The sequence below is a fragment of the Pleurodeles waltl genome, chromosome 1_2, assembly GCF_031143425.1.
Source record: "Pleurodeles waltl isolate 20211129_DDA chromosome 1_2, aPleWal1.hap1.20221129, whole genome shotgun sequence".
Lineage (NCBI taxonomy): Eukaryota > Metazoa > Chordata > Amphibia > Caudata > Salamandridae > Pleurodeles > Pleurodeles waltl.
In genome coordinates, this window is record NC_090437.1 from 1,082,343,886 (window position 1) to 1,082,367,593 (window position 23,708).

The 23,708-nt window shown below is 48.1% G+C and overlaps 1 protein-coding gene across 1 annotated transcript in view; it reads right to left on the bottom strand.

Annotated features, from left to right (window-relative positions):
• The window catches only part of TBC1D19 (TBC1 domain family member 19), a 921,320-nt gene that overhangs the window by 249,033 nt on the left and 648,579 nt on the right, over positions 1 to 23,708 (bottom strand). Inside the window, exon 14 of the mRNA XM_069202139.1 lies at positions 17,584 to 17,668. Coding sequence (XP_069058240.1) covers positions 17,584 to 17,668 — 85 coding nt within the window. The remainder of the gene's footprint in view (positions 1 to 17,583; positions 17,669 to 23,708) is intronic.

The window sequence follows — 23,708 nt, forward strand, 5'->3', positions numbered from 1 at the left end:
GAGAAAGCATTTAGGCCCTCATTACAACCCTGGCGGTCGGTGATAAAACAGCTGTAATACTACCAACAGGCCATTGGTAAAAAAAAATTGAATTATTACCACGGCGGAAACCGCCAACACAGACAGCCACTTTAACACACCAACCTCCACGGCGGTAGCAACAAACACCGTGGCAGTCTCTCTAGTGGGTAGTCTGCCCACTGCTTGGTTCTGGGGAGTGCAAAGCCACAGTCTCTCTAGTGGGTGGTCTGCCCAGAGCCTGGTCCTGGGGAGTGTAAGCCTACAGTCTCTCAAGTAGATGGCTTCTCCACTGGTTCTGGAGGGGGCTTTGTGCCCAGTGTGCTTCATCCTGGCAAGGAGGGGGTGAGTGGATGCCTTCTTCCACTGGCTCTGGAGGGGGCTTTGTGCCCAGTATGCTTCATCCTGGCAAGGAGGGGGTGAGTGGATGCCTTCTTCCACTGGTTCTGGACGGGGCCTTGTGCCCTGTGATGCAGAACTTGGGGAGTACAACGTCACAGTCTTTCACCTAGGTGTCACACCTACAGTTTTTGCAGGGGCCAGGACGCACTACAGCCCATGGAGGCACGACTACACGCTGCCCGGCGGCGGTGACGCCTGCTCAGTGGTGGCAGTGGCGGTGCTGGCGGCGGTGCGAGCAGTGGTGGGGGGAGGCTCCAGCCCTTCCCCTGCAGCCTTGGACTGCTGCCCACTGGGGCTGCTGCTGCTGGCAGTGGTGCTGGTGGCGGTGCTGGCGGCGGTGCAGGCAGTGGTGGGGGGAGGCTCCAGCCCTTCCCCTGCAGCCTCGGGCGGCTGCCCACTGGGGCTGCTGTTGCGGGTGGCGGTGCTGGCGGCGGTGCAGGTGGCGGGACTGGCAGCTGTGCTGGCGGCAGTGCAGGCAGTGGTGGGGGGAGGCTCCAGCCCTTCCCCTGCAGCCTCGGACTGCTGCCCACTGGGGCTGCTGCTGCTGGCAGGGGTGCTGGTGGCAGTGCAGGTGGCAGTGCTGGCGGCAGTGCAGGTGGCGGTGCTGCCTGTGGTGGGGGGAGGCTCCAGCCCTTCCCCTGCAGCATCGGACAGCTTAAGTGCCATAGCTGGTGTTCTTTGCTCAGATGCTGCTCCAGCACCAGGCGCCATATCCATTCTGCCTGTGGCATCTGTGGCTTTGTCTTTGCCCTTGGCAGCTGGTGGTCCCTTCCTGCCCTTGGCAGCTGGCACACTGGCTATGTGGACGGGTGTCTTCTTGGAGCCTCTTACAACTGCAGTGACTGCAGAAACAACAGTGGCCGTGGACTGGGTGGCTGATGTGCTAGCTTGGGTCCTGACCACTCAGGCCCGAAGTGAAGGACGGGGGGGGTGGAGGGTCAGGGAATAGGTCAAGGGTGGAGAGAAAAAGCTTTTTAGGGACACTGGGGCTGGAAGAGGGTGAAGGTTTTGGAGTGGAGGAAGAGGGAGTGGTGGTAGGAGGTGTCTGTCTGCTGTGTTTGGGTGGAGGTGCATAGGCTGGATGTCGTGAGGTGAATGGCTGTTGGGTGTCTGAGTGCTTGAGTTTGAGGGGGCACAGAAACAGTGGGACAGGACACAGGGGACCCATGCATGGATGTTGGGGTGGTGACTGCCAGTAAGGGGCGTGTAGTGAAAGGCGTGATGGTGATGGGTTAGTGGATGAGGATGTAGTGCATGCAGGTGTGAGTGGGGACGATACTGGGAGGGAGGTGGAAGACGACGAGGAGGGGGACTCAGTGGAGGCCGTGGATGTTGGTGTGTCTGCATCTGAATGGTGCTTGTGTGAGTGCCTGTGGGATGAAGTGTGATGTTTGTGTTTGCCTGAGCCACTTCTGTGTGTTGATTTGGTTGCATGCTGGTCTGATGGTGTGCTTGGTATAGGCTGGGGTTGAGGGGAATGGGACTGGGTAGAGGAAGTTGGAGGGAGAGGCTAGAGACAGGGACAATGGCTGCCATCAGGGAGTTGGCCAGAGCCTGGAATGATCTCTGTTGGGCCGCCACACCAGAGTGAATGCCCTCCAGGAATGCATTTGTTTGTTGCAAATGCCCTGCTAGACCCTGGATAGCATTCACTATTGTTGACTGCCCAACAGAGATGGATTGCAGGAGGTCAATAGACTCCTCACTGAGGGCAGCAGGGCTTACTGGGGCAGGGCCTGAAGTGCCTGGGGTGAAGGAGATGCCCACCCTCCTGGGTGAGCAGGCACCGGAAACACGCAGAGCGGCTCCTGGGAGAATGGTACTGGTATGGGGGATGGCGGCTGTACCTGTAGTTGGGTTGGCCACAGAGCTGTCCGCCACCACCAGGGAGCTTCCATCGGAGGAGGTGTCGCTGTCAGAACTGTCCCCTCCAGTCTCTGCCATGGTTGTACCCTTGCCCTCCATCCCACTGGTGTCCTCACCGTCGGTGGGTTCGGCCTCATGGGCCATGTGGGATGCAGTTCCCTCCGTCGCTGGTGCCTCTGCTCCTCCACCAGATGATGCTAATGCACACAAGGACAGAGTGACAAAACAAAAAGTGGGGGGGGGGGGGGCGGGGGAGAGAGACAGAAGATACACTTGGTCAAGGCCAGCAACAACTCCACCATTGATGTACACAACACACAGGGAACAGCCATATGCACTAGGCCATGCACTATCAGTTACAATGCTAGTCACCAGGCCATGGAGTACAATGTCTAACGCCAATAGCAGCATACCTGAAACCCACAGGACCCTGCCCAGTAGTAAATGCCCACTAGCATATTTGGGGCTGGAGTGCATCAGAGCCAGCCCAAAATGGAACCTACCCTGCCATGTTCGTCCTTGCCTAGGGGCATCCACAGCCCCACATCCTCCACCCAGATAACACCTCACAACGTGCAATTTTCTGATTCTGATACTCTACTCACCCCCTTGTGGCTGCTGTGATGCCTTCAAGTGCCCATCCAACTCCAGATGGGCCACCGTTAGGATGCGGAACATCAGGGGGGTCAGGGTTCGATGGGCACCCCTTCCTCGTTGGGAGGCCATCCACAGCTGGGCCTCCGCCTCCGCCTTGCCCAGCGGCACAGGTCCTCCCACCATTTGCGACAGTGGGTTCTCTGCCTGTCAAAGACCCCCAGGGTGCACAAGTCCTTGGCGAAGGCACGCAAAATACCCTTTTTCTGATGGGCTCTGACCTGCAGACAATGATACATAAGAAATGGGATCAGCCATGCCATCCGGCCTGTTACACTCATGGCCCACCATATCCCTCCCATCCCCTTACGGACAAACATTGACCACCATACAGGCATCACTCTGCCCAGGACCCCTCAGCCCCCCCCTTACACGAGGTTTACACACACAGCACTCCATGCATTCATACTCCATGCATCGTGCTCACAGTGTACTCAGCTGTTGGTCTGGAGGCCCATAAAGCAATCGGTACGGGGATAGGACCCCATCCACTGGTCTCTCCAACTCCTCCGAAGTGAAGGCAGGGGACCTCTTCCCAGACACTCGAGCCATGGTCGCTTCCAGACACAGGTCACAGCAGCACTTGCAGTGTAGGTCCTCTCCTGTTGAAAGTCAGGTAGCAAGTGAGTGAACAGATCGAAAATGGCGGTCATGTCCGTGGCGGTGTGTACCATCACCGCCAGCGTACATCACCATTGGCTTCTGGAACCCACAGTGCCCAATGATAACCAATGAGGTGTTGCACGGCGGTCTTCGACCACCTCCCGCAATAGCGCACAACATCAGTGGAATTACCTAATTTCCACTTGTCCATCCACACAGGTCAGGCAGCCGCCATTTCAGGGGGGAACAGGCCATGGCACCTAACTGAGTCACAGCAGACATAGGCACATTTACGGGACTACACATTAACATACTGTTTCTGCCACAACATGCAAAGCATTTTACATATGTTTGAATATGACCATCTGCTCACCGTTTTTCACCCTAGAGTTCAAACAATGAGGATGAATAGGAGATGGAGACATACCCCCGTGTACAGACCCCTGGTGGACCTGGCAACAATGGAGAACAGGCACATTATCCTTACCTACAGACTTGATAGGGCCACAATCCAAGAGTTGTGTGCCCAATTGGAGCCAGACCTGATCTCAGCTATCTGTCACCCCATTGGGAACCCCCTCCCCCCCACTCTTGTGCAAGTCCTATCAGTGCTCCATTTCTTGGCAAGTGGCTCCTGCAAGCGACAGTGGCCATGGCAGCAGGGATGTCACAGCCCATGTTCTCTAACGTGCTGACCAGAGTGTTGTCTGCCCTGATGAAACACATGCACAGCTACATCGTTTTCCCCCAGGAGGAGGATTTGGCCACATTAAAGGCTGACTTCTATGCAATGGGATATATCCCCAACATCATTGGTGCTATTGATGGTACACATATTGCCTTTGCCCCCCCACCCGAGAAATTAACAGGTGTACAGAAATCAAAAGAGCTTTCACTCTATGAATGTGCAGATAGTGTGCCTGGCGGACCAGTACATCTCCCATGTCAATGCAAAGTATCCTGGCTCTGTGCATGATGCCTTTATCCTGAGGAATAGCAGCATCCCACATGTGATGGCTCAACTCCAGAGGCACTGGGTGTGGCTAATAGGTGAGCCCATGGTCCCCACCCAGTATATGTTGATGTATGGGTATGGGGTTGGCCCTAAGGGTGAGTGTGTGGCTAAAAGGTATACCTCGATATTTGCAGGTGACTCTGGTTACCCCCACCTCTCATGGCTACTGACCCCAGTGAGGAATGGCAGGATAAGGGCAGAGGAACGTTACAATGAGGCACATAGGCGGACAAGGAGGATCATTGAGCGCACCTTTGGCCTCCTGAAGGCCAGGTTCAGGTGCCTCCATGTGGCAGGTGGATCACTGTGCTACTCATCCAAGAAGGTCTGCCAGATCATCGTTGCATGTTGCACAACCTAGCCTTGAGACGGCAGGTGCCTTTTCTGCAGGAGGATGAGGCTGGAGATGGGCATGTGGCAGCAGTGGAGCCTGTGGACAGTGATGAAGAGGAGGCAGAGGAAGAGTATGTGGACAACAGGACAAATATAATACAACAGTACTTCCAGTGACACACAGGTAAGACACTGTAACCTCACCTTCCATTGCTGTTTTGTGAAGTGAGTTTTCTCTGGCTGGCTGTTGTTCCCACTACAAAGGCCACTTATTGTACCCTTTAACATGTCTATTTGCAGATATTTGTGCCCACTTGTGGCTCCTGGTGTACTGACTGCAGCACATTACAGGTCATAACTATGTATACATCACTGTACTGTCTACTTGCAATGTCTACAGATTGTTAAACAACTACGGGGCAGATGTAGCAAACACAAATTTAGCGACTCGCATTTTGCGAGTTGATGCGACTCGCAAAATGCAAGTCACAAATTGGAATGCAGGGAAAAAAAACGTGCAGAAATAGCGACTCGCACCCGGACTCGCAACGCAGTGTGCGAGTCTGCCGATTGCGAGGTCGCTTTTTGCGAGTGTACAAAAAACGAACTCGCAATTAGCGAGTACATGTCGCAATTTGCGATTAACTTGTAAATTGCTTTCAGGTGCAGCAGAACACTCCAGAAACCACTCCAGAACACTCTGGAAACACTTCCTGGCACATGATGATGACATCACAGCCAGGAAGTTTACTAATACACCTGGGAGGAGGGAGGACCACACCCTTTTATAACTGCCGAACTACACACAGGACAAACAGCAGCTGCCATGGAGGGAACACCAAGGAAGAGGAAGCTGAAATTCTCTAAGAGGGAGCTGGAGGTGCTGACAGAGGAATGCTGTCAGCACTATGATGACTTGTTTGGTAGATCAGCCCTCAATGTTCCTGAAGCCACCAAGAAACAGCTGTGGCAGGACATACAGGTCAAGATTAATTCCCTGGGGGTGAGCCATAGGACCATAGACGACATCAAGAAAAGGTGGTATGACCTCCGCTCCCGGACCAAGGAGAGGGTGGCTGAAAGGCTCCGGGAGATGAGAGGCACAGGAGGGGGACCATTGTCTGTGCCACCACCCACACCCCTGGAAGGAAGGGTGGAGGAAACCTTGGAGCAGGAGGCAGTGTCTGGATTTGGGGACCTGGACACCTCAGAGCCCACCACATCAACCGGTGAGTACCATGTGATATGCCTGTACCCCTATCAATGCCATACCCCCACCCACCATGTACACAGGGGCATGCACAACCAAGATAGCTCCATTTCAGGGTAGCAAACACCAGAATGATGCATTATGGGAAATGTAGTCAAGTAGGCAGTTCATAGGCAAATGTTTATTGTGAAGTGTGCAATAGATAGTAGACACTGACAGTCTGTTCCCCATGTCCCACAGGTCTCCAAAAAGACACCAGCACTACTCAAAGCAGCCAGCCCCATGAGGACACCTCAGGACCCACCAGCACCCCCACCTGCACGGTCAACAGCATCCCTGCAGTAGCCACACCTGCTGCAACAGTATCCCAAGAGGCTGCCCCAGCAACAGGCAGGGATGAGACAGGTGAAAGCACAGGGCAGCCACCGCTGCGCAGGCGTCGCAGATCCATCACATCAGGGCTGCAGTCTGCATCCGGGCTACTTCCTCCCAGCACCAGTGAGGCACATCTGCTGCATGGTCAGCGCCTACAAAATCGGATTTTAGGGAGGATTAGTGGTGTGCTGCACCGCTTCGTGCGCAATAACCATGCCAGCATGCAGCACCTGAACTCAAGGATGGACATGATTTGCAATAACACTGGGGACCTTGCCCTTGCCATGAGGGAACTGGCGGGAGGACTACTGGCCCAGGCTGAGGGTGGGCGGCGCAGGGACCGTCAGCTCCTGCACAGACTGGACAGGATGGCCACATCCATCGGCAGGCTCGCCATGAACACCACAGGCCTGTCGAGGAGGACAGTTGGGCTGCAGGTGGAAATGGGCCATTTTGCTGGGGATGTGGCCAGGGGCCTGGGACGTCTGACCCACATCATAGACATGATGGAGACACGGAATATGTCGAGGGGCACAGGGGAAACACCCCAGGACAGTGAGGAGGGCTCGACAGTGAGCAGTGTCTCTGTAACTGACAGCAGGGTGCTCAGGAGTAGCAGGCAGAGCACGACGGAAGCACCAGGGAGCAGCCAGGCTGGCAGGAGGGGCAGAAGGTCTTAGAGATCACCCTGGACCATAAGATGTGCCACATGCCTGGTTTGCATTTTCATGCCCATGGACAATCAGTAATTGTAAATAGTTTAATTAATGCACAAATAAAACAGTTATTTTTGTTCCACTTAACAAATGGTGTTTTTGGTCAATAGGTGAGTATGGTTGGAGTTGACACGTACCTTCCAAAATATTGTGTTGCAATGTGTTCCCGTCTCAGTCTGCCTTGATTAGCGATACTCCTATCCCCATGATGGCGATGTGGTTGTTCTTGCTCTTCATCATCAGGATCTGGGTCTGCAGGGGTGAGAGGTAGCCCACGTCGGGTGGTTATGTTGTGGAGGATGGCGCATGCGACCACAATTTTGAATGCGGTAATGGGGGTATATTGGAGGGCACCTCCACTGCGGTGGTGGCATCTGAATCTTGCTTTCAGGAGTCCGAAGGTGCGCTCAATGAGGTTCCTGGTCCTCTTATGTGCATTGTCGTATTGCCTCTCTGAATCATTGCTGGGTGTTAAAAACGAAGTCATGATCCAAGGCCTAAGAGCATATGCACTGTCACCTGTTGGGCACAAAAAGTAAACTGTTAGGAAGTCCATATTGTCGTGCACAGTGACCTGTGTGTATGTCTGCAAGTGTCTGTAGCTCTACCTAGGAGGTAACCGTCTCCGAATTCCCCACGTTCCAGGCGTTGATGTATCCCACTATGCCTAAACATGTAGGAGTCATGGGTACTGCCTGGAAACTTAGCTACAATGTCCGTGATGACATAATGGGCGTCACAAACAACCTGAATATTGAGTGAGTGGGTACACTTTCTGTTGCGGAAAATGTGTTCAAGATTTGCAGGGGGGCATATTTGAATGTGTGTCCCATCTACACACCCTATGACATGGGGAAAGTGGGCAATGCGGTAAAAGTCCAGCTTAGTGCTGTTCATTTCTGCCTCATTCCTTGGTAGGTATATGAAGTGAGACATGTGCGTGACTAAGGCATCTAGGAAGGCCCTGAGGAACCTTGACACTGCACTTTGGGATACCCCACCTGCCACAGCAATGACCCCCTGATAGCTCCCTGAGGCCAAGAGGTGCAGTGAGCATAGCACTTGCACATGCGTAGGGATGGCGCAGCCACGCAGAGTCTGGTGTTCTAGCTGTGGTTTGAGTAAATCAATTAATTCTAGGATGGCTGCACTGCTAAGGCGGTATTTATCATATATCTCATCCTCAGTTTGCTGAAAAAGAGTCTGCCTTGTTCTATATATCTTCTCCTGTCTGTGGCCCCTCCTCCTCCTCTGCTGGGCTGCGTGGACTCTCCTTCTCACTGCTATCAGGTGCATCTCCGCCATCTTGGTGAACCCAGATGCCTCTGGGTCTCCTTTTATACTTTGGTAATGGTTACCACCTGCTCTGAGTTAGTGGTAAATGGGACGTGCAAAATTGGCTTTTTGCGACTGGTCGCAATTTGTGAGTTGCAATTGCATAAGGTTTGCGACTCGCAAATTGTGACTTGCTATTTGCGGGTCGCAAAATGGGGTCGCAACTGATGTGAGTCGCAAACGGGTCCCATCGCTTTTTGCAAGTCGGAAATGGGCTTTTTGCATCCCATTTCCGATTTTGCACTGTCGCAAATAGCGATTCTGCCCGTTTGCGACTCGCAAAACTTTGCTACATCTGGCCCAACATCCTTAAATCATTTGACATACTCCATACTTATTTTTTCCAAGGGTGTTTATTTCAGTGCTGAGATGTAAATGGGGATGTGCAATGGGCTTGGGTGATGGTGGAGGAACGTCCAGGATAGACTCCAGTCTATTTGTATCACAGGTGCATTGTCCAAGGGGGCATAGGAAGGAGAGCAATGGCAGTTGGAGGTGGGCAGGGTGACAGAGTGGGACACAAGGGTGACAATCAGGAGAGTCTTATTTCCTGGCGGGGTCTTGGCAATGTTCTCTGGCTTCTGCCCGGATCACAGGGACCGTTTGCAGGGTGGTTCTCGTTCTGCAGGGGGAGGGGTGCTGGTGGCCTGTTGTTCCTGTGGCGGGGCCTCCTGTCCACTAGTCTCAGCAGAGGTGGAAGGCTGTTCATCGGTGTGGCTAGTGTCAGGGGCCTGTTGTTGTGCCATGTCTGCCAGCACCCCTGCAATGGTGACCTGGGTGGTGTGGATGTCCTTCAGGTCCTCCCTGATCCCCAAGTACTGTCCCTCCTGCAGCCGCTGGGTCTCCTGCAACTTGGCCAGTATCTGGCCCATGGTCTCCTGGGAATGGTGGTACGCTCCCAGGATTTTGGTGAGTGCCTCATGGAGAGTCGGTTTCCTGGGCCTGTCCTCCTCCTGTCGCACAGCAGTCCTCCAAGCTTCCTTGTTGTCCTGTGCCTTTGTCCCCTGAAACGTGTGCCCACTGCCACTGACCCCAGGTCCTTGATTGTCCTGTGTTTGTGGGGTTGCCTGGGATCCATGTAGTGGTGGACACACGTCTGATTGAGGAGTCCTGGGGACAGTGGTATGGGCCCGTTGGGTGGGTGCTGTGCTGGTGTATCCTGAGTGGGGAGGCTCTGTGGTGGGAAGGGACTGTGGCTGGGTAACCAACTGTCCAGAGGTCCCTGATGGGCCAGGTTGGTCATCCTGATCAAGGAGTGCAGAGCTGCTGTCATCACTGTGGGCCTCTTCTGTGGGGGGACCGGATGTTGTTGGCACCTCCTCTCCGGTAACGTTTTGTGGGAGTCCTGTGGGGATGTAATTGCAGTGTTAATGTTTCTGTGTGTGACAACATGTGCATGGGAGTGTTGGCCTCCATGGTTGTGAGTGCCCTGTCAGCTTTGCCTTGTGTGAGTAGTTCTTTTGTGGGCTAGGTGATTCTCTCTAGTGTGCATGCTGTGGTGATGGGTGTCCATGCAGGGCTGTGGGTGATGTCCATGCATTGTTGTTGCATGCAGTGCTGGGTACTGGGACGGCTGGGTTGTGATGGTGGGGTGTATGTGAGGTGGTGGGGTTATGGGGGTGAGGGAAGAGGTGTGGGTATGTGATGGCATGCAACCACGGAACGTACCTTCCCCTGTAGGTCATTCCACCTCTTCCTGATGTCATCCCTTGTTCTGGGGTGCTGTCCCACGGCGTTGACCCTGTCCACGATCGTCCGCCATGGCTCCATCTTTCTTGCAATGGGTGTCTGCTGCACCTGTGATCCGAATAGTTGTGGCTCTACCTAGATGATTTCCTCCACTATGACCCTTAGCTCCTCCTCTGAGAACCTGGGTTTTCTTTGTGGTGCCATGGGTGTAGTGTGAGTGGTGTGAGTGAGGGTGTGTGGGGTGATGTGTTGGGGTGTGTGCTGTGAGGTGCGTGGATGGTGTATGGGAGATGGTGCTCTATGGCTCTGGTTCTGTGGGTACTCCTGGTGTGTCTCTCTGTTGTAAATTGTTTGTAGAGGTAAGGGTTGTGGGTAATGTGTGTGTGTGTGTTTTATAGTGGTGTGGGTGTGGTGTGTGTATAGGTGTCAGGTGTGTGTAGTTTGAATTGTCCAATGTGGTGGTGTTTTGCATGTGTGTGTGTATTTTGAGCGCAGCAGTATGTATCGCCAATGGTTTACCGCGGTTGAATGTCCGCTACGGTGATTCGTGGGTCATAATGCTGTGGGCGTAATTCTGTTGACGTAACTGTGTGGGTTTTGCTGCTGCCAGTTTATCACTGACCTTTGGTCTGGTGGACTTGTAAGTGTGTCTGTATAGTGGCGGATTTCTATATGTGAGTCATAATACGGGTAGCCGTATACCGCTGCGGTATGTTGGCGGCAGTCAGCATGGCGGTAAGCGGCACGTACCGCCAATGCCATAATGAGGGCCTTAATGTTTTAGGATCACTGCTATCACTAAAAAGGAATATTGCAATTTTTTTTTTATTTTTTCCCTCGTTGGTGCATGTACAGGCTCAAATAACCAGGATATAATGGCAAATGGTTTTATTTCTTAGTTACCTGCGAAAGGATAAATGGATGTTATACCTGTTATAAGTAGCATTCAGCCACAAACCTGGGTATGGCTGTGTAATTTTATTAACCATTACTTATGCCAGTTGATGCACATTTTCCCCACAGACTTTATGCTGTCATTGGCCAGCAGTAGGAATTCAGCCCATTAGCATCTCCCCAAAGCAACTGGTCAATGTGTCTAACCCTACCCCTTCACTGGTACTTTAAACCTTAATCATCCAGGATGTCGTAGGGAGTGAGTAGAGGTCACTTGTGCTTGGTTCCTGTTTTGCTACAAAAATAAGAAAACAATGCTCCTTTGCAGAAGAATACGGAAGCTATAGAAGCAAATGTTACTTTGTTCTTCTTTTTTCTAAGATAGCCCTCGATAAGGTAATCTCCCTTGCAGCTGTTTTCATTCAATATCATGCTAATATGAACAGTGCTAAAGATATGGAATTCTAAAACAGAAAATATGGTGATCAAGCAAATATTGTTAGTATCAGTAGTCAAATAAATAATCTGATTTTCTAAGCCCTATACCTATTACACTTATTCTTTAGTGTTAAATGCAATGAGGCCTGTCATGCATGTAATGTATTAGTATTACACAGAAGCCATGCCACACACTATTAATGTCACTATTGCTACTATAGCAAGAATTCAACCCTTGACCAGGTGGTAGGTTCCAAAAGAAACATAGATATAGCCCTTTGTGACACAACCTTATTCTTGGTAGACAGCAGCAGATATGTTGTGTCTGGGCTCATTTTTGTGTTAACGCTATCTTAATGCAAAAAAGCAAGATTTAACGATGGAAAGACAGTGGCTGAGTTCCAGATTCTACTAAGTGATGAACAAGTTACCTATCATTGGTAACGCATTATCTAGTAGATACTGTATCTAACTGCAGATTCCTTACCCTTGAATTTCCCAAGAGTCAGACTGGATCAGGAAATGTTTGCTTGAGCAATACCCCTGCACGTGCCATCAGGTAGCTCAGTTCAGTTATGTGTGGTCTCGTTGGCACTGATTGGGACGTCGCAGTCACCTATATAGGTGCCACCCAGGGGCGCGGATGTCAGTTACTTTTTTCATCACTTTCCACGCCAGGAGCGCAAAGCCATGAAATTAACCAACATTTGTGTGTCCAATCTAGGGCCCTGAAGAAGGAGCACCCTGACCCTAACAAACAAGTCCTTAGAGCAGGAAGGCATGGGTGGGTGTAAGGAATCTGCAGCTAGTTACATTCCCTACCAGATAATGTGTTAACCAAGGTAAGTAACTTGTTCATCTGATAGAGAATTGTAACTGCAGATTCCTTACCTTTGAATACATACCAAGCAATATTCTCCTGGCCGTGGGCTGCATACAAGTTTTCTAAACTACAAAGTCCTGCAGGACGGAATGGGCAAAATGCCCATCCCTGCAGACCTGACTGTCCAGGCAGTAATGTTTGGCAAATGTGTACAAGGACACCCATGTTGCTACCTGACAGATGTCCAGGACCGGGACTCCACAAGCTCACGCTATGGTTGCAGCTTTTCCTCCGGTGGAATGGGCTCATAAGCCCTCAGGAGGCAAGTTCTTAGAGCATAGCAGATTTTTATACTGAGAACAACCCAGTGCAACATGGTTTGTTTCTGTACTGTTGTACCCTTCTTAGCTCCCACATATCCCACAAAGATTTGGTAGTCCAACCGGAACTCTTTTGTGCTGTCAAGGTAGAACAACAACACTTTTTTGGGTCCAGCCATTGGAGTTGCTCCTTTTCCTTAGAGGGATGCCGGTGAGCAAAGAAGGTGGGGAGGGTGACAGTCTGTCCCAAGTAAAATGAAGTCACCAACTTTGGGAGGAAAGGGGCCTGGGTGCGAAGCTCCACTTTATCAGGGAACACTGTGAGATATGAAGGCTTAGATGACAAGGGCTGCAGCTCACTCACCATCCGGGCAAATGTTATGGTCACAAGAAAGTCTGTTTTGATGGTGAGCAGCCTGAGAGGACAGTTGTGAGTGGCTCAAATGGAGCACACATGAGGTATGTGAGAACCAGGTTCAGGTCCCACAGAGGCATAATGAAGGGCGATGGGGGAAACATATGTACAAGCCCTTTTGTAAACCTATTTACAATAGAGAACTTGAACAAAGAAGGTTGGTCAGACAGCGTATAAAGTGGATAGATAGCCCTTAGGAGTGCCCAGTCCCGAAGTGGCAGCCTGATCGGAGGATCGAACCTCATCTTCAGAAGCTCTGAATACCAGACTCTCCGTGCCCACTCCGGAGCTACAAGTATTACATAGGCCCCAGTTGTTCTGAATATTATTGAGAACTTTGCCCAGGAGTGGTAGGGGCAGAAATGAGTACAGCAGGCCTGAGCTTCACTCATGACGGAAAGCGTTGCTGAGCGATTGCAGCCTTGGAAACTCCAACACGCAACACCACTGACATTGCGCTTTGTTTCAGAGGCAAACAGATCTAACCAGGGCTCTCCCCACTGCTGAAAGAGTCCTTGCACTACCCCAAGTGGAAATACCATTCATGATGCGCTAGGCATCACTGGTGGAGTTCATCCGTCCTGGCGTTCAGAGAACCTGCCAGGTGATGAACCACCAAGGTTATCCCCTGCTGCCCCAGCCATGTCCAGAGACGCAGGGCCTTTTGACAAAGGGTCCATGACCCCACACCATCCAGCTTGTTGCAGTAGCACATGGCAGTGGTGCCGTCTATGAACACCTGCACTAACTTCCCCTTAGCAGAGAGAAGAAATGTTTTCAAAGCTAGCTGGATCACCCGTAGATACAGCAAATTGATGTGGGGTTCGGATTCAGCCAGAGGCTTGAGGCCCTTGAACTCCACCTCTCCCAAATGGCTACCCCATCCCAGAAGTGATGCATCTGTCACTACTGTGAGATATGGTTGGGGAAGGAAAAGGAGCAAGCCTCTGACCCAATCGTAGTTTGTAATCCACCACTGCAGGTCTTTTGCTGTTCCCCTGGAGATATGAACTATGTCGGAGAGATTTCCCTGATGCTGCACCCACTGGAACTTCAGGTCCCAATGCAGAGCCCGCATATGCCATCTGGCAAGATTTACCAGCAGGATGCAGGAGGCCATAAGGCCCAGCAGCCTCAGAGTCAGTCTCACCAGATCGCAGGCTAGATGCTGAAACACTGGTGTCATAACCTGAATATCCTGGACCTGCTGCTCGGGAGGATAAGCCTGAAACTGCACTGTGTCTAGAACAGCTACTCTGAAACAGAGCATCTGAGAGGGAGTCAGGTGTGACTCCCAGCAAATGCATAATTTTGCTGTAGATTGGAGGTGGGAGATGACTGTCTAGGGCGAGCTCGCCTTTAACACCCAATCGTTGAGGTAGGGGAAGACTGAAACTCCTAACCTGTGCAGATGAGCTGCGACTGCCACCATCACATTGGTGAACACTCGAGGGGCTCTGGTAAAACGAAATGGGAGCACAGTGAACTAAAAGTGCTTGTGGCCTACCTTCAACCGCAGGTAACGCCTGTGGGCAGGCAGGATGGGAATGTGAAAATACACATCCTGTAAGTTCACCACAACAAACCATTCTTCTTGGTGTAGTGCAAACAAGACCTGAGTCATTGTAAACACCTTGAATGTCTCCTTCTTTAGGAAGAGATTGACAGTCCATAGGTGTAAGAATAGGGAGAAGACCCTTGTCCTTTTTGGGTGTCAGTAAGTAGCGAGAATAACAATCACTGTCTACTTCTGGTATCAGGACCCTTTCTATGGCTCCCTTGGCCAAGAGAGACGTAACATCCTCTTGGGGCACAGACAAATGATCCTCTGTTAGTTGTTCGAATGATGGCAGTATTAGGGGAGAAAAGGATTGGAAGAGCAGGGCACAGCCCTTTCTAATGATCTGCAGAGCGCAAGCGTTTGATGTAATGGACTGCCAGTATAGTAGATGATGTTGAATTCCCCCCTCCAACTGGATGAGCATGGTCCTGTAGAATCAAACTAGAAGAGCTTGGAAGCTGCAGCTGCCGGGGAGTGGGAGGCAGATGACTTCTGGCTCCCAGAACCCTCTAGGTCTGAAGACACCGCATCCACATCCTCGCATAGTTTGGGAAGCTTGCGACGGATGGTAGTTGGCAAAGGACTGGCATGGTGGTATGCTCCTTCCGTGGTCACGAAAGAGGTGAAAGGCAGACGGTGGACAAGGAGTTGCTGAGAGGCCCAAGGACTTATCCGTAGCACAAGAGTCCTTAAAGCGCTCCAGCGGCGAGTCTGCCTTTTCGGTAAACAAGCGAATTCCATCAAAGGGCATATCCATAAGGTTTGCCTGGACATCCTGCAGAAAGCCAGATATTCTCAACCAGACGTGGACTGCCCAGCGAGTCAGTCGTGTCCAGACCACACCTTATGGTGAACTTAGCTGCACCCCTCCCATCTTCCACTGCTTGGGAGATGATGCCTGGGCCTTCTCTGGGACCTGTGGCAGCACTTGCGCAAACGTATCTCATAAGGTGTGCAAGAAACAGCTCAATAGGCATGAGGTGTTCACCGACTTATACGCTAGGCTGGTGGAAGAAAACATCTTCTTCCCAAGGTGGTTCAGCCTCTTAAGATTCCCTGTCCGGGGGGAGAGGGAGGGAAAGCTCCATGGGAAGTTGAGGCTTGGAATACCAAGCTCTCAGGGGTGGGGTGTTGGCAGAGGTAACTAGGGTCACCCTGTGCCATTCTGGCTTGGGATAGTCTGGAATTGGAATGGGGCTGGCGCTGTTGGTGGGCACCAGTGGCGCTATGAGCATTGGCGTTGTGACGGGTGCCTGGAGACGGTTGCATGGATACAACCACTGGGAGTCCAGATTTGGATCCATGAAGCCCCAACGGAGCCGAGGCTGAAGCTGCCGGTGCGGAACCTGATGGGGTCTCCTCCGACCCCGTGGGACCTGAAGGCACTTCAGCTGGGTTGGCCCACTCGAAGATGTGGCACATGGGTATGTCAAAATCTTTCACTTGAGCAGAGGTCACTCCTGGAAATGGAGGGAGGCGTGCAGTCAGACTGGGCATCTATTCTGCGGAACTGTGCCTGGAACGCTACAGTTCCAAACTCGTCATGTTGGCCAACGGACGAGGCAAAGTCCATTTAAACCTCTTCTTCTTGTGCCTCTTCCACGAGTGTCCCAAGAACCTCGAGTGGAAGGAAGAGGACTTAGGGGTCCTGGAACGGTCCCGCAATCACCTCCTCGACATGGACCGTGACCTCCTAGGAGTTGCACTGGATGGCATTGACTGCCGGGCCATAAGCAGCTTCAGGGACCACTCCCTCAAACCCTTCGGTGCCCTGACCTGGTAGTCTGAGCACAACTTTGAGTTGTGGTCACTCTCAAGACACCATAGGAAGACAAGGTGAGGGGTCCATGCCCTACATGTCACAGGGAAGGGCTCCACACGGCTTGAAACCTATCTTCCTCGATGTCATTTCAACACACTTTACAAAAATACTCATCAAAAAGTCAAAAAAAGCCTGTTGGTATTATGTTGCTTAGTAAAGGAAATGTATTTTGTATAAAGCACTACCAAAAAAGAAATGTTAGGATTCAATATTAGGAGGATCTTTAGTAGGTTGTTCTGTGAACACCTCTATAACAAAGCTATCCCTTAGGTGAAATCATCATTTTTAATAAGTTTAGATTATAATTAAGGCTCCCAATTTCCCATTTTTACTGATTATTACAGACCAATATAGACAGAAATCAGTTTTTCCCGTCTGTATTCATTTTCAAAAGTGAAAAAATACTGGACATTGTGCTTCGTGTGAGTAACTCGCCATGCTGTCTTTCGTGAATTCAGTTGTGCGGGTAGAACGCATGGGAAGTTAAAGACAGGATGAAAATTCCTTAAATATAAAGCATAAGTCAACGTATAGATGACTTATAATGATATTATTTACCTCTGGGTATAAAGTGTGTTGTATTTGGTTGCTTAATTTGCTAAAACACGACAGACATCTAAGTATGAGTGTGTGTCATCAGTTAAATAAATTTGGAAATGTACCATCTTACGACTCCATTTAATCTCAAAACACAAACTAATATGGATAAATATCAGCATGATGGTAAAAAGTAAATATGGATAAATACTGACGAAAGTGTTAACAAAGTAAATACCATAAAACAGGGAGCAGTAATTATGATCACAATTTTAAAAAAGTGTTCAGCTGCGAAATATCATTAATCACATGTCTGAAGCACAACATATTAGTACAGTTAAATCCCACGAAGGGAAATATTTAAAATAACCCACGGCCTTAATTAGAGTCTGGAGAAAAGCTAAATATGGAGCATCCAATGGCTGAATTTCCTCTGCAGTGATATTCGTAGGGTGAAGGAAGGTCATTCGTTGTATTCTATTTACTATGTAGTGTTTTCACCTAAAGGAGAGGATTTTCAGACTCCTCCAACCTCTAAATTAAGTCCCTCGAATTACCTCGAATGTAGGATTTTGGTGGAGATGCACTGTTGTAGGCAAAATGTTCCAATACTGATGTGTCCCTGGAAAAGCAGAGTAACACCTGTGAAAAGAAAGCATTACGTAAAGAAAACACATCACAAAACTGCTGTATGGAAATATTCAGACGCCTACGTTATAAGATTCACTGACAGGAACAGTACATGCACCGTCCACCAGTGTAGTTAGCCTCAAGAAGCTAATCTCTCTGGTCACTTCTTTAATATCATTATAAAAACCCAAACAATTATATAATGAGACAAGTACATGTGGTTTCTCTGCTGAATATATACTTTTCATCTGCGATGGTACTAAGCTGAAAGCAGAATTTAATGAAAAATGGGGACGATGAAAATGTGCTTTTGTACAACGCTTTTGACCACAGTTAATGATCAACCTCTGAAACATGCGAGGATGAGGCAGCTCATGGCCTGGAGGCCTCTGCAAATTTTAGCAAGGGTTGTGTAATGCATTGAGCCGCTTGTAGGTTAAAACGGGGCTTCATGATCTCATCATAATGTATTGAATGTTTCCAAACAGGGGATTTTCACCAGGGCGGCCCTGATATTGATAGTATGCCGCTGTTTATTGATGAAGAGCTGTCAATTAATCAATGTATCTAAATGAACATTGTAAGCCAATAGCTTCCTTAGGCCTGTAAACTTTTACAAACCACAAGATCATCCAGCCCCCTTTGCAAGCAGTCAAAATTTTAAAAATCAATGCAATCTAAAATATATATATATATATATATATATATATATATATATATATATACACCACAGCGTCGTAGTGAATCAGAGTATTTTAAGTGTTTCTGCATTACAAGAGATGCAACAATAACTCATACAGTAAGTTCCCTGGATGTAAAATCAGGAACGTGCTACAAAAACCGGATTAAATATCCCATGAACATGGCCATAGACTAATGAGTGGTAGACAAATACCAGCCTTCAAAAATATAATTTCAAAGGACCCAAATCAGATACAATAACATACTAGCAATTGCAAATGTCAGTAAAACTGCTTCCTTATATTATTGTAAGCAAAACATATGATTGTGAAATAAGCTACCAGTGATCATAACTGCAGGCCGGCATTCTAACAAGAAGCCCAGACATTGGTTCATGCAAATTCCAGAGCTCTGAAATTATTGACATGGTTATTTATTTATTTAGGCTTTTTGTAGTGTGTGCGATTGCCTATATAGGCATCCTGGAGATACAAACATGACTACCTAACATCCACTTTATGAACAGTCAAGTCTTAAATTGTTTCCTCAACTTCAGCAGATTAGTCTAGCATTTCAGTTCAAATAGTAATATATTCCAGGCTCTGACTACCTATTAGGCAAATTATATGCCACCCAATCCCGATGTATCCCTCAATGTTAAACCTTATTTAACCTTTGAACACTAATGGTCAACTTACACAGGGTGGACACTCTTCTTCCTTCCTTCGGTCGCGGTCCTCCTCGACTCAGAGAAAGTGTTTGACTTCCTTGCCTGGACATCCATGATGGAGACTATTTGCAGGCTTGGACTTGGTAAATATTTTAGATTGCTAATTTAACGATTAAACACATCCTTAAAAGCAGATGTGTGAAAAATTCAGTCACAAGTGTTTGATATTGGCTTAGTATGCAACAAGGATATCCTTTCTCCCCCAAATCTTTTCTCTGGCCATAGAACCTTTGGCCTGCTACATGCAGAATTTACACCCACACCGTGGACTGTGCCTTGGCAGTAGGTCCTTAATAATCTCCTTCTATGCAGATGATGTTATACTGTATGTTCAATATCCGGAGGTCTATCGTGGTCCAATCATCCGTGATAACATCAGTTAAGAGAGATATTCTGGACTACAGATTAACTGGTCCAAGTCGGAACACTGCACACACACGGTCATAGGGGGCTTCCGACTGACATATGGGATACATATCTCACATCGCTTGCATCCAAAATGGATGACAAATCCCCCTGACACATGGACATAAGCACACCTCTCTGATCAGAGGCATGCTGGGTACACAGGTAGCAACTTATTGGGGAACCAGCCCTCACAAGGCACAGAGATCACATCACCACGTGTAGGGGGGCAGGAACTGCCATATTTTGTGATCACAGTGGGTGCAAGAGGGTACGGGATATGCACCCACGTAAGAAGGCACCCCCATATGGAGGGCACACTAATGCAATTTGTATTCATGAGGCCAGGAGTATCCATCAAGTTCTCATGTTTATGGCTTTTAAGCTTGTTAAATTTCCTCTCTCTCCCAACAGTTATTGCTATGAGATATGCAGACTGTGTTCCACACTTTCAATTCTTCACCAGATGTTGATTAATATGTAACAAGAGTGTACAGTAGTTGCTATATCCTGAGTAAGTTTTGGCAAATAATCATAACCATGTCTGTGGTCCTTTGCACACTTTACCTTTTTCTATTTTTGCCTGGCTTGATGTAACAAAAACCAATAATGAGATGCTAGAAAAAAAAAATTGGTCCAAGTCGAAAGTGCTCCCACTCACTGACTTTAAAAGTACGTCTTCGTTTGAATCCCTTTGCAATAGAACCTAGATGATGTGTGCTATTTAGGTGTCTGGGTCTCCCAAGATCATGACGAGTTGATGCAAAGCAACTTCAGCAATGCACTTGATAAGGTGAAAATGTGTTTAGAACACTGGATCCAGTTACCGCTACCCTTTATGGGTAGAATACCTTAAGATGGTGGTCCTGTCCAAGTTTTTGTACTTATTTTCTAACGTACCTGTCATACTAATGCTCCATTTCTGGTTTGGCAAGGAGGCCAGCCCAGAAAACACTGGGATGCACTGACTAAACCATTGCAAGCTGGAGGCCTGGGATTACCTTATTTCTACATATACTATTTAGTCAGTCAAGCTCATCACGTAAAATACTGGGTTTCAACCCATTGCATGCCAATGCACGCCCATGTTGGGCAAGCTCTTACCCGCACACATTCGTAACTGGGTTGGGCCTGTGTGCCACTAAGGGGGACTCATCGAGATGTTGATGTGAATGCCATGACAAGTTGAGCACGGTCGATCATGGTGGGGTCTGGCATAGGGTCTGCAGCTCAAAAATCTATATTCGCCAATAATATGCTTCCTCCCTCTAGGGAAAAAGTCTTAATGGGCTATTGAGACAGTTAGGCCTTATTATCATGGGCGATCTATTCGGAAATGGCAGTTTCTGTTTTAGGCACAGCTTTTGCAGTCAACATGGTGCAAGGTCGCTGTCACCATTCCGTTATCTCGTTCAGCAACCAAAGTGGGGCTCCCCACTTTACCTGAGGCACCACTAGACAAGACTCTCCTCACACCCTACATTGAACGAGGTGACGTCGGACAATCCATTTCATATTCGAACACTACTTTCATATCCAGCAGGTACATTCCCGAAGGCCAGATGCAGATAGAAGGAATCCCTGGGTTACCAGATACCTGACAAAATGTTTGCGGACTGCTGCTTACGAGCATAAACTGATACACTTTAATGTCTTGCGTCAATACTAATTCACTTCTGAACGAATCGTAAAATTTGGTGGAGTACGTTCAGGTGCAATTTAATTGGTATGCATTTTCTACATATGTTTTAGGGGTGCCTGCTCTCAGTTTATTTGCGAGAAGCATTTCTAACCATCTCTGAGCTCTCAGATATTCCCCTTGACCCTTCACCCCAAGTTGCTGTAATGAGAGACACCTCGGCTATACCCACCAAGGGCCTACATTTGGCCTCCATTTTACTTTTACTAGTCGAGACACGAATAGCAGTGATCTGGATGCAGAAGAGGACCCCTAAAATGAAGACCAGGTAACAAGACGCCACTTACTGTCAGGACATGTCGGAACAATAGGCAGAAATTATACACATTGCCCCCTGTCCCAGAGCCATGTGGACCCTGGGCCACTCTTACCTACGCACTCCTCCAACCATACTTCGCACTCCACTGCTTCACACAACGAAATGGTGTCGTTGATCCTTTGCATTAAGTACCCCCACAACATACGTGCCTATTCCCGTTGATATACTGCAATGTAGGTGTTACAATAGCTGTGCTTAATGCTACTATAATGCCAAGATCCAGTAAACAAAGTTCAAGAATTCAAAAGCACCAGGAACAAAACAAAACACTAAACCGGTTGACAGAATCCTAGATGGAAGCAGAGATTACGTCCATCCACAAGAAAGATGACTGATTGAAACCTTGAATTTTTATATTATTATAACCAATATATTACCATTCTGCATTATGAGAAGACCTAACTGCTGACTATAAATCAGTAACTATAACGTTCTAATTAATTAACTATGTTATACGTTATTTTTTAGGGTTGATTATATAGGTTCGCATACCTTCCTATGCCCTTGTCCTAATGACAGCCTGCTGGCGTCCACTTCTGCAACTGACCCAAACATTAACTTTGTCACTGGAATTCTATTAATGGAAAAAAACTATCATCTTTTAGGAGAAGAATCAGAATGGAATACACTGCCCAGGTTTTGAGACAGCCAGCTTTGGAGATCTCACCTTATCTACATACATTAGTTAGGTTACTTCAGTGTGTAGTCCATTCCGATATGTGAACCATGAACAAAGGAATAACTCTTATTTTTTCAGTATTTTTTTTTATTAATTGAGTTATGTCATAGTAGCATTAAGTGCTTACATGTTTTGTGATACATGCATGACCCACAATATTTGAAATAATAAAAGTAAACTGAATAAAAATTTACTGGTAGGCACCTCTCTGTTTTATTGTATAAACCCACACAGATTCCATAGGGGAGTCAGGGTTGCATTCTGGATTACTAAACTGGAGGAGGATAATACTACCCGAGTAGTGTGTGCGAAATCAGCTGCTCGATGGGGAGGATCTGCCTTTGCGACAGATGGAAGGGACTGAACGCTGGTGTATGTTTTGCAATTCAGAAGGGTCGGAGTTGGATTCAAGCTTAAGAAGAATTGACAATGCCAGTAGGTCTGTCTTATACATGAACGTGGCTGTTGTGTCACTGATGTGTGTAAACATGCAAAAGTAATTATATATGTACTTTTGCACGTATGGTTCCCTTCACCAATCAACTGACTCATGATACCATTCACTTTCTGACACAACCACAATAAAACCGATATGAATTCAACAAGATATGCAGGATAAATTAAAAGACTACAAGTAGAAAAAAGAAAACATGCTGCCTTCTAAACATGACGAGCTTTGTTTAACAAAACTAAACATAGCAGCGGGTGTCAGTCTTGCAAAGGTATTGTATATAATTTATCATTATTTTAAAGATCAAGCACGGCCACCACATTTTGAACTTATGTATTGGCCATATTGGAATGGTAAAACAATGCTAAACTATGTACAGCAGCATTCCATATGATCTATTTGTTTAGAAGAAGAGGCCAAGTGGAATACGGCACACTGCAGATGAAATGAGCCAGCAACGAAGAAACCCGTTAGCACTGCCTGGTGCCCTGTAGTATCCTCTTTAGAAACAGTAAAATAAAAATAAGAGAAGCAAGGGAATGTAAGGGTACCATAAAAGGATAAACCTCAAAACTAAAGATTTGTCCAACCAGGCCAACTACTAAAGCACGCTCATTTTCAGGAGGGCAGTCCCCTGTCATGGATAGAAGCAGTGTAAATGACACTCAGACAGACCAATGGCAGAACTGAGAGGACCCAATGGCTATCTATCTATCTATCTATCTATCTATCTATCTATCTATCTATCTATCTATCTATCTATCTATCTATCTATCTATCTATCTATTAGATTCTGATATAAAACAATTTTTATACATCTAAGAAGAGATTCTAGCATGAATTAAATTATCACTACCCATAGGGTTCGCCAGAGGCAGTAACTAACACCAAAATCACTCCCTATAGAGGTATTTTGTGTAACAAAATACATAACTGTTGGCTTTATTACAGAGAAATAATAACCCCCTCTTAAATGCCTTCTGATTTTCAAATGTTTTCCACAATCAATATGTCAAGACTAATATGTTTATCATTACATTTCACAATAAACCGATAAGCCCTATGGCAACAGAAATATTTTTCCTAGT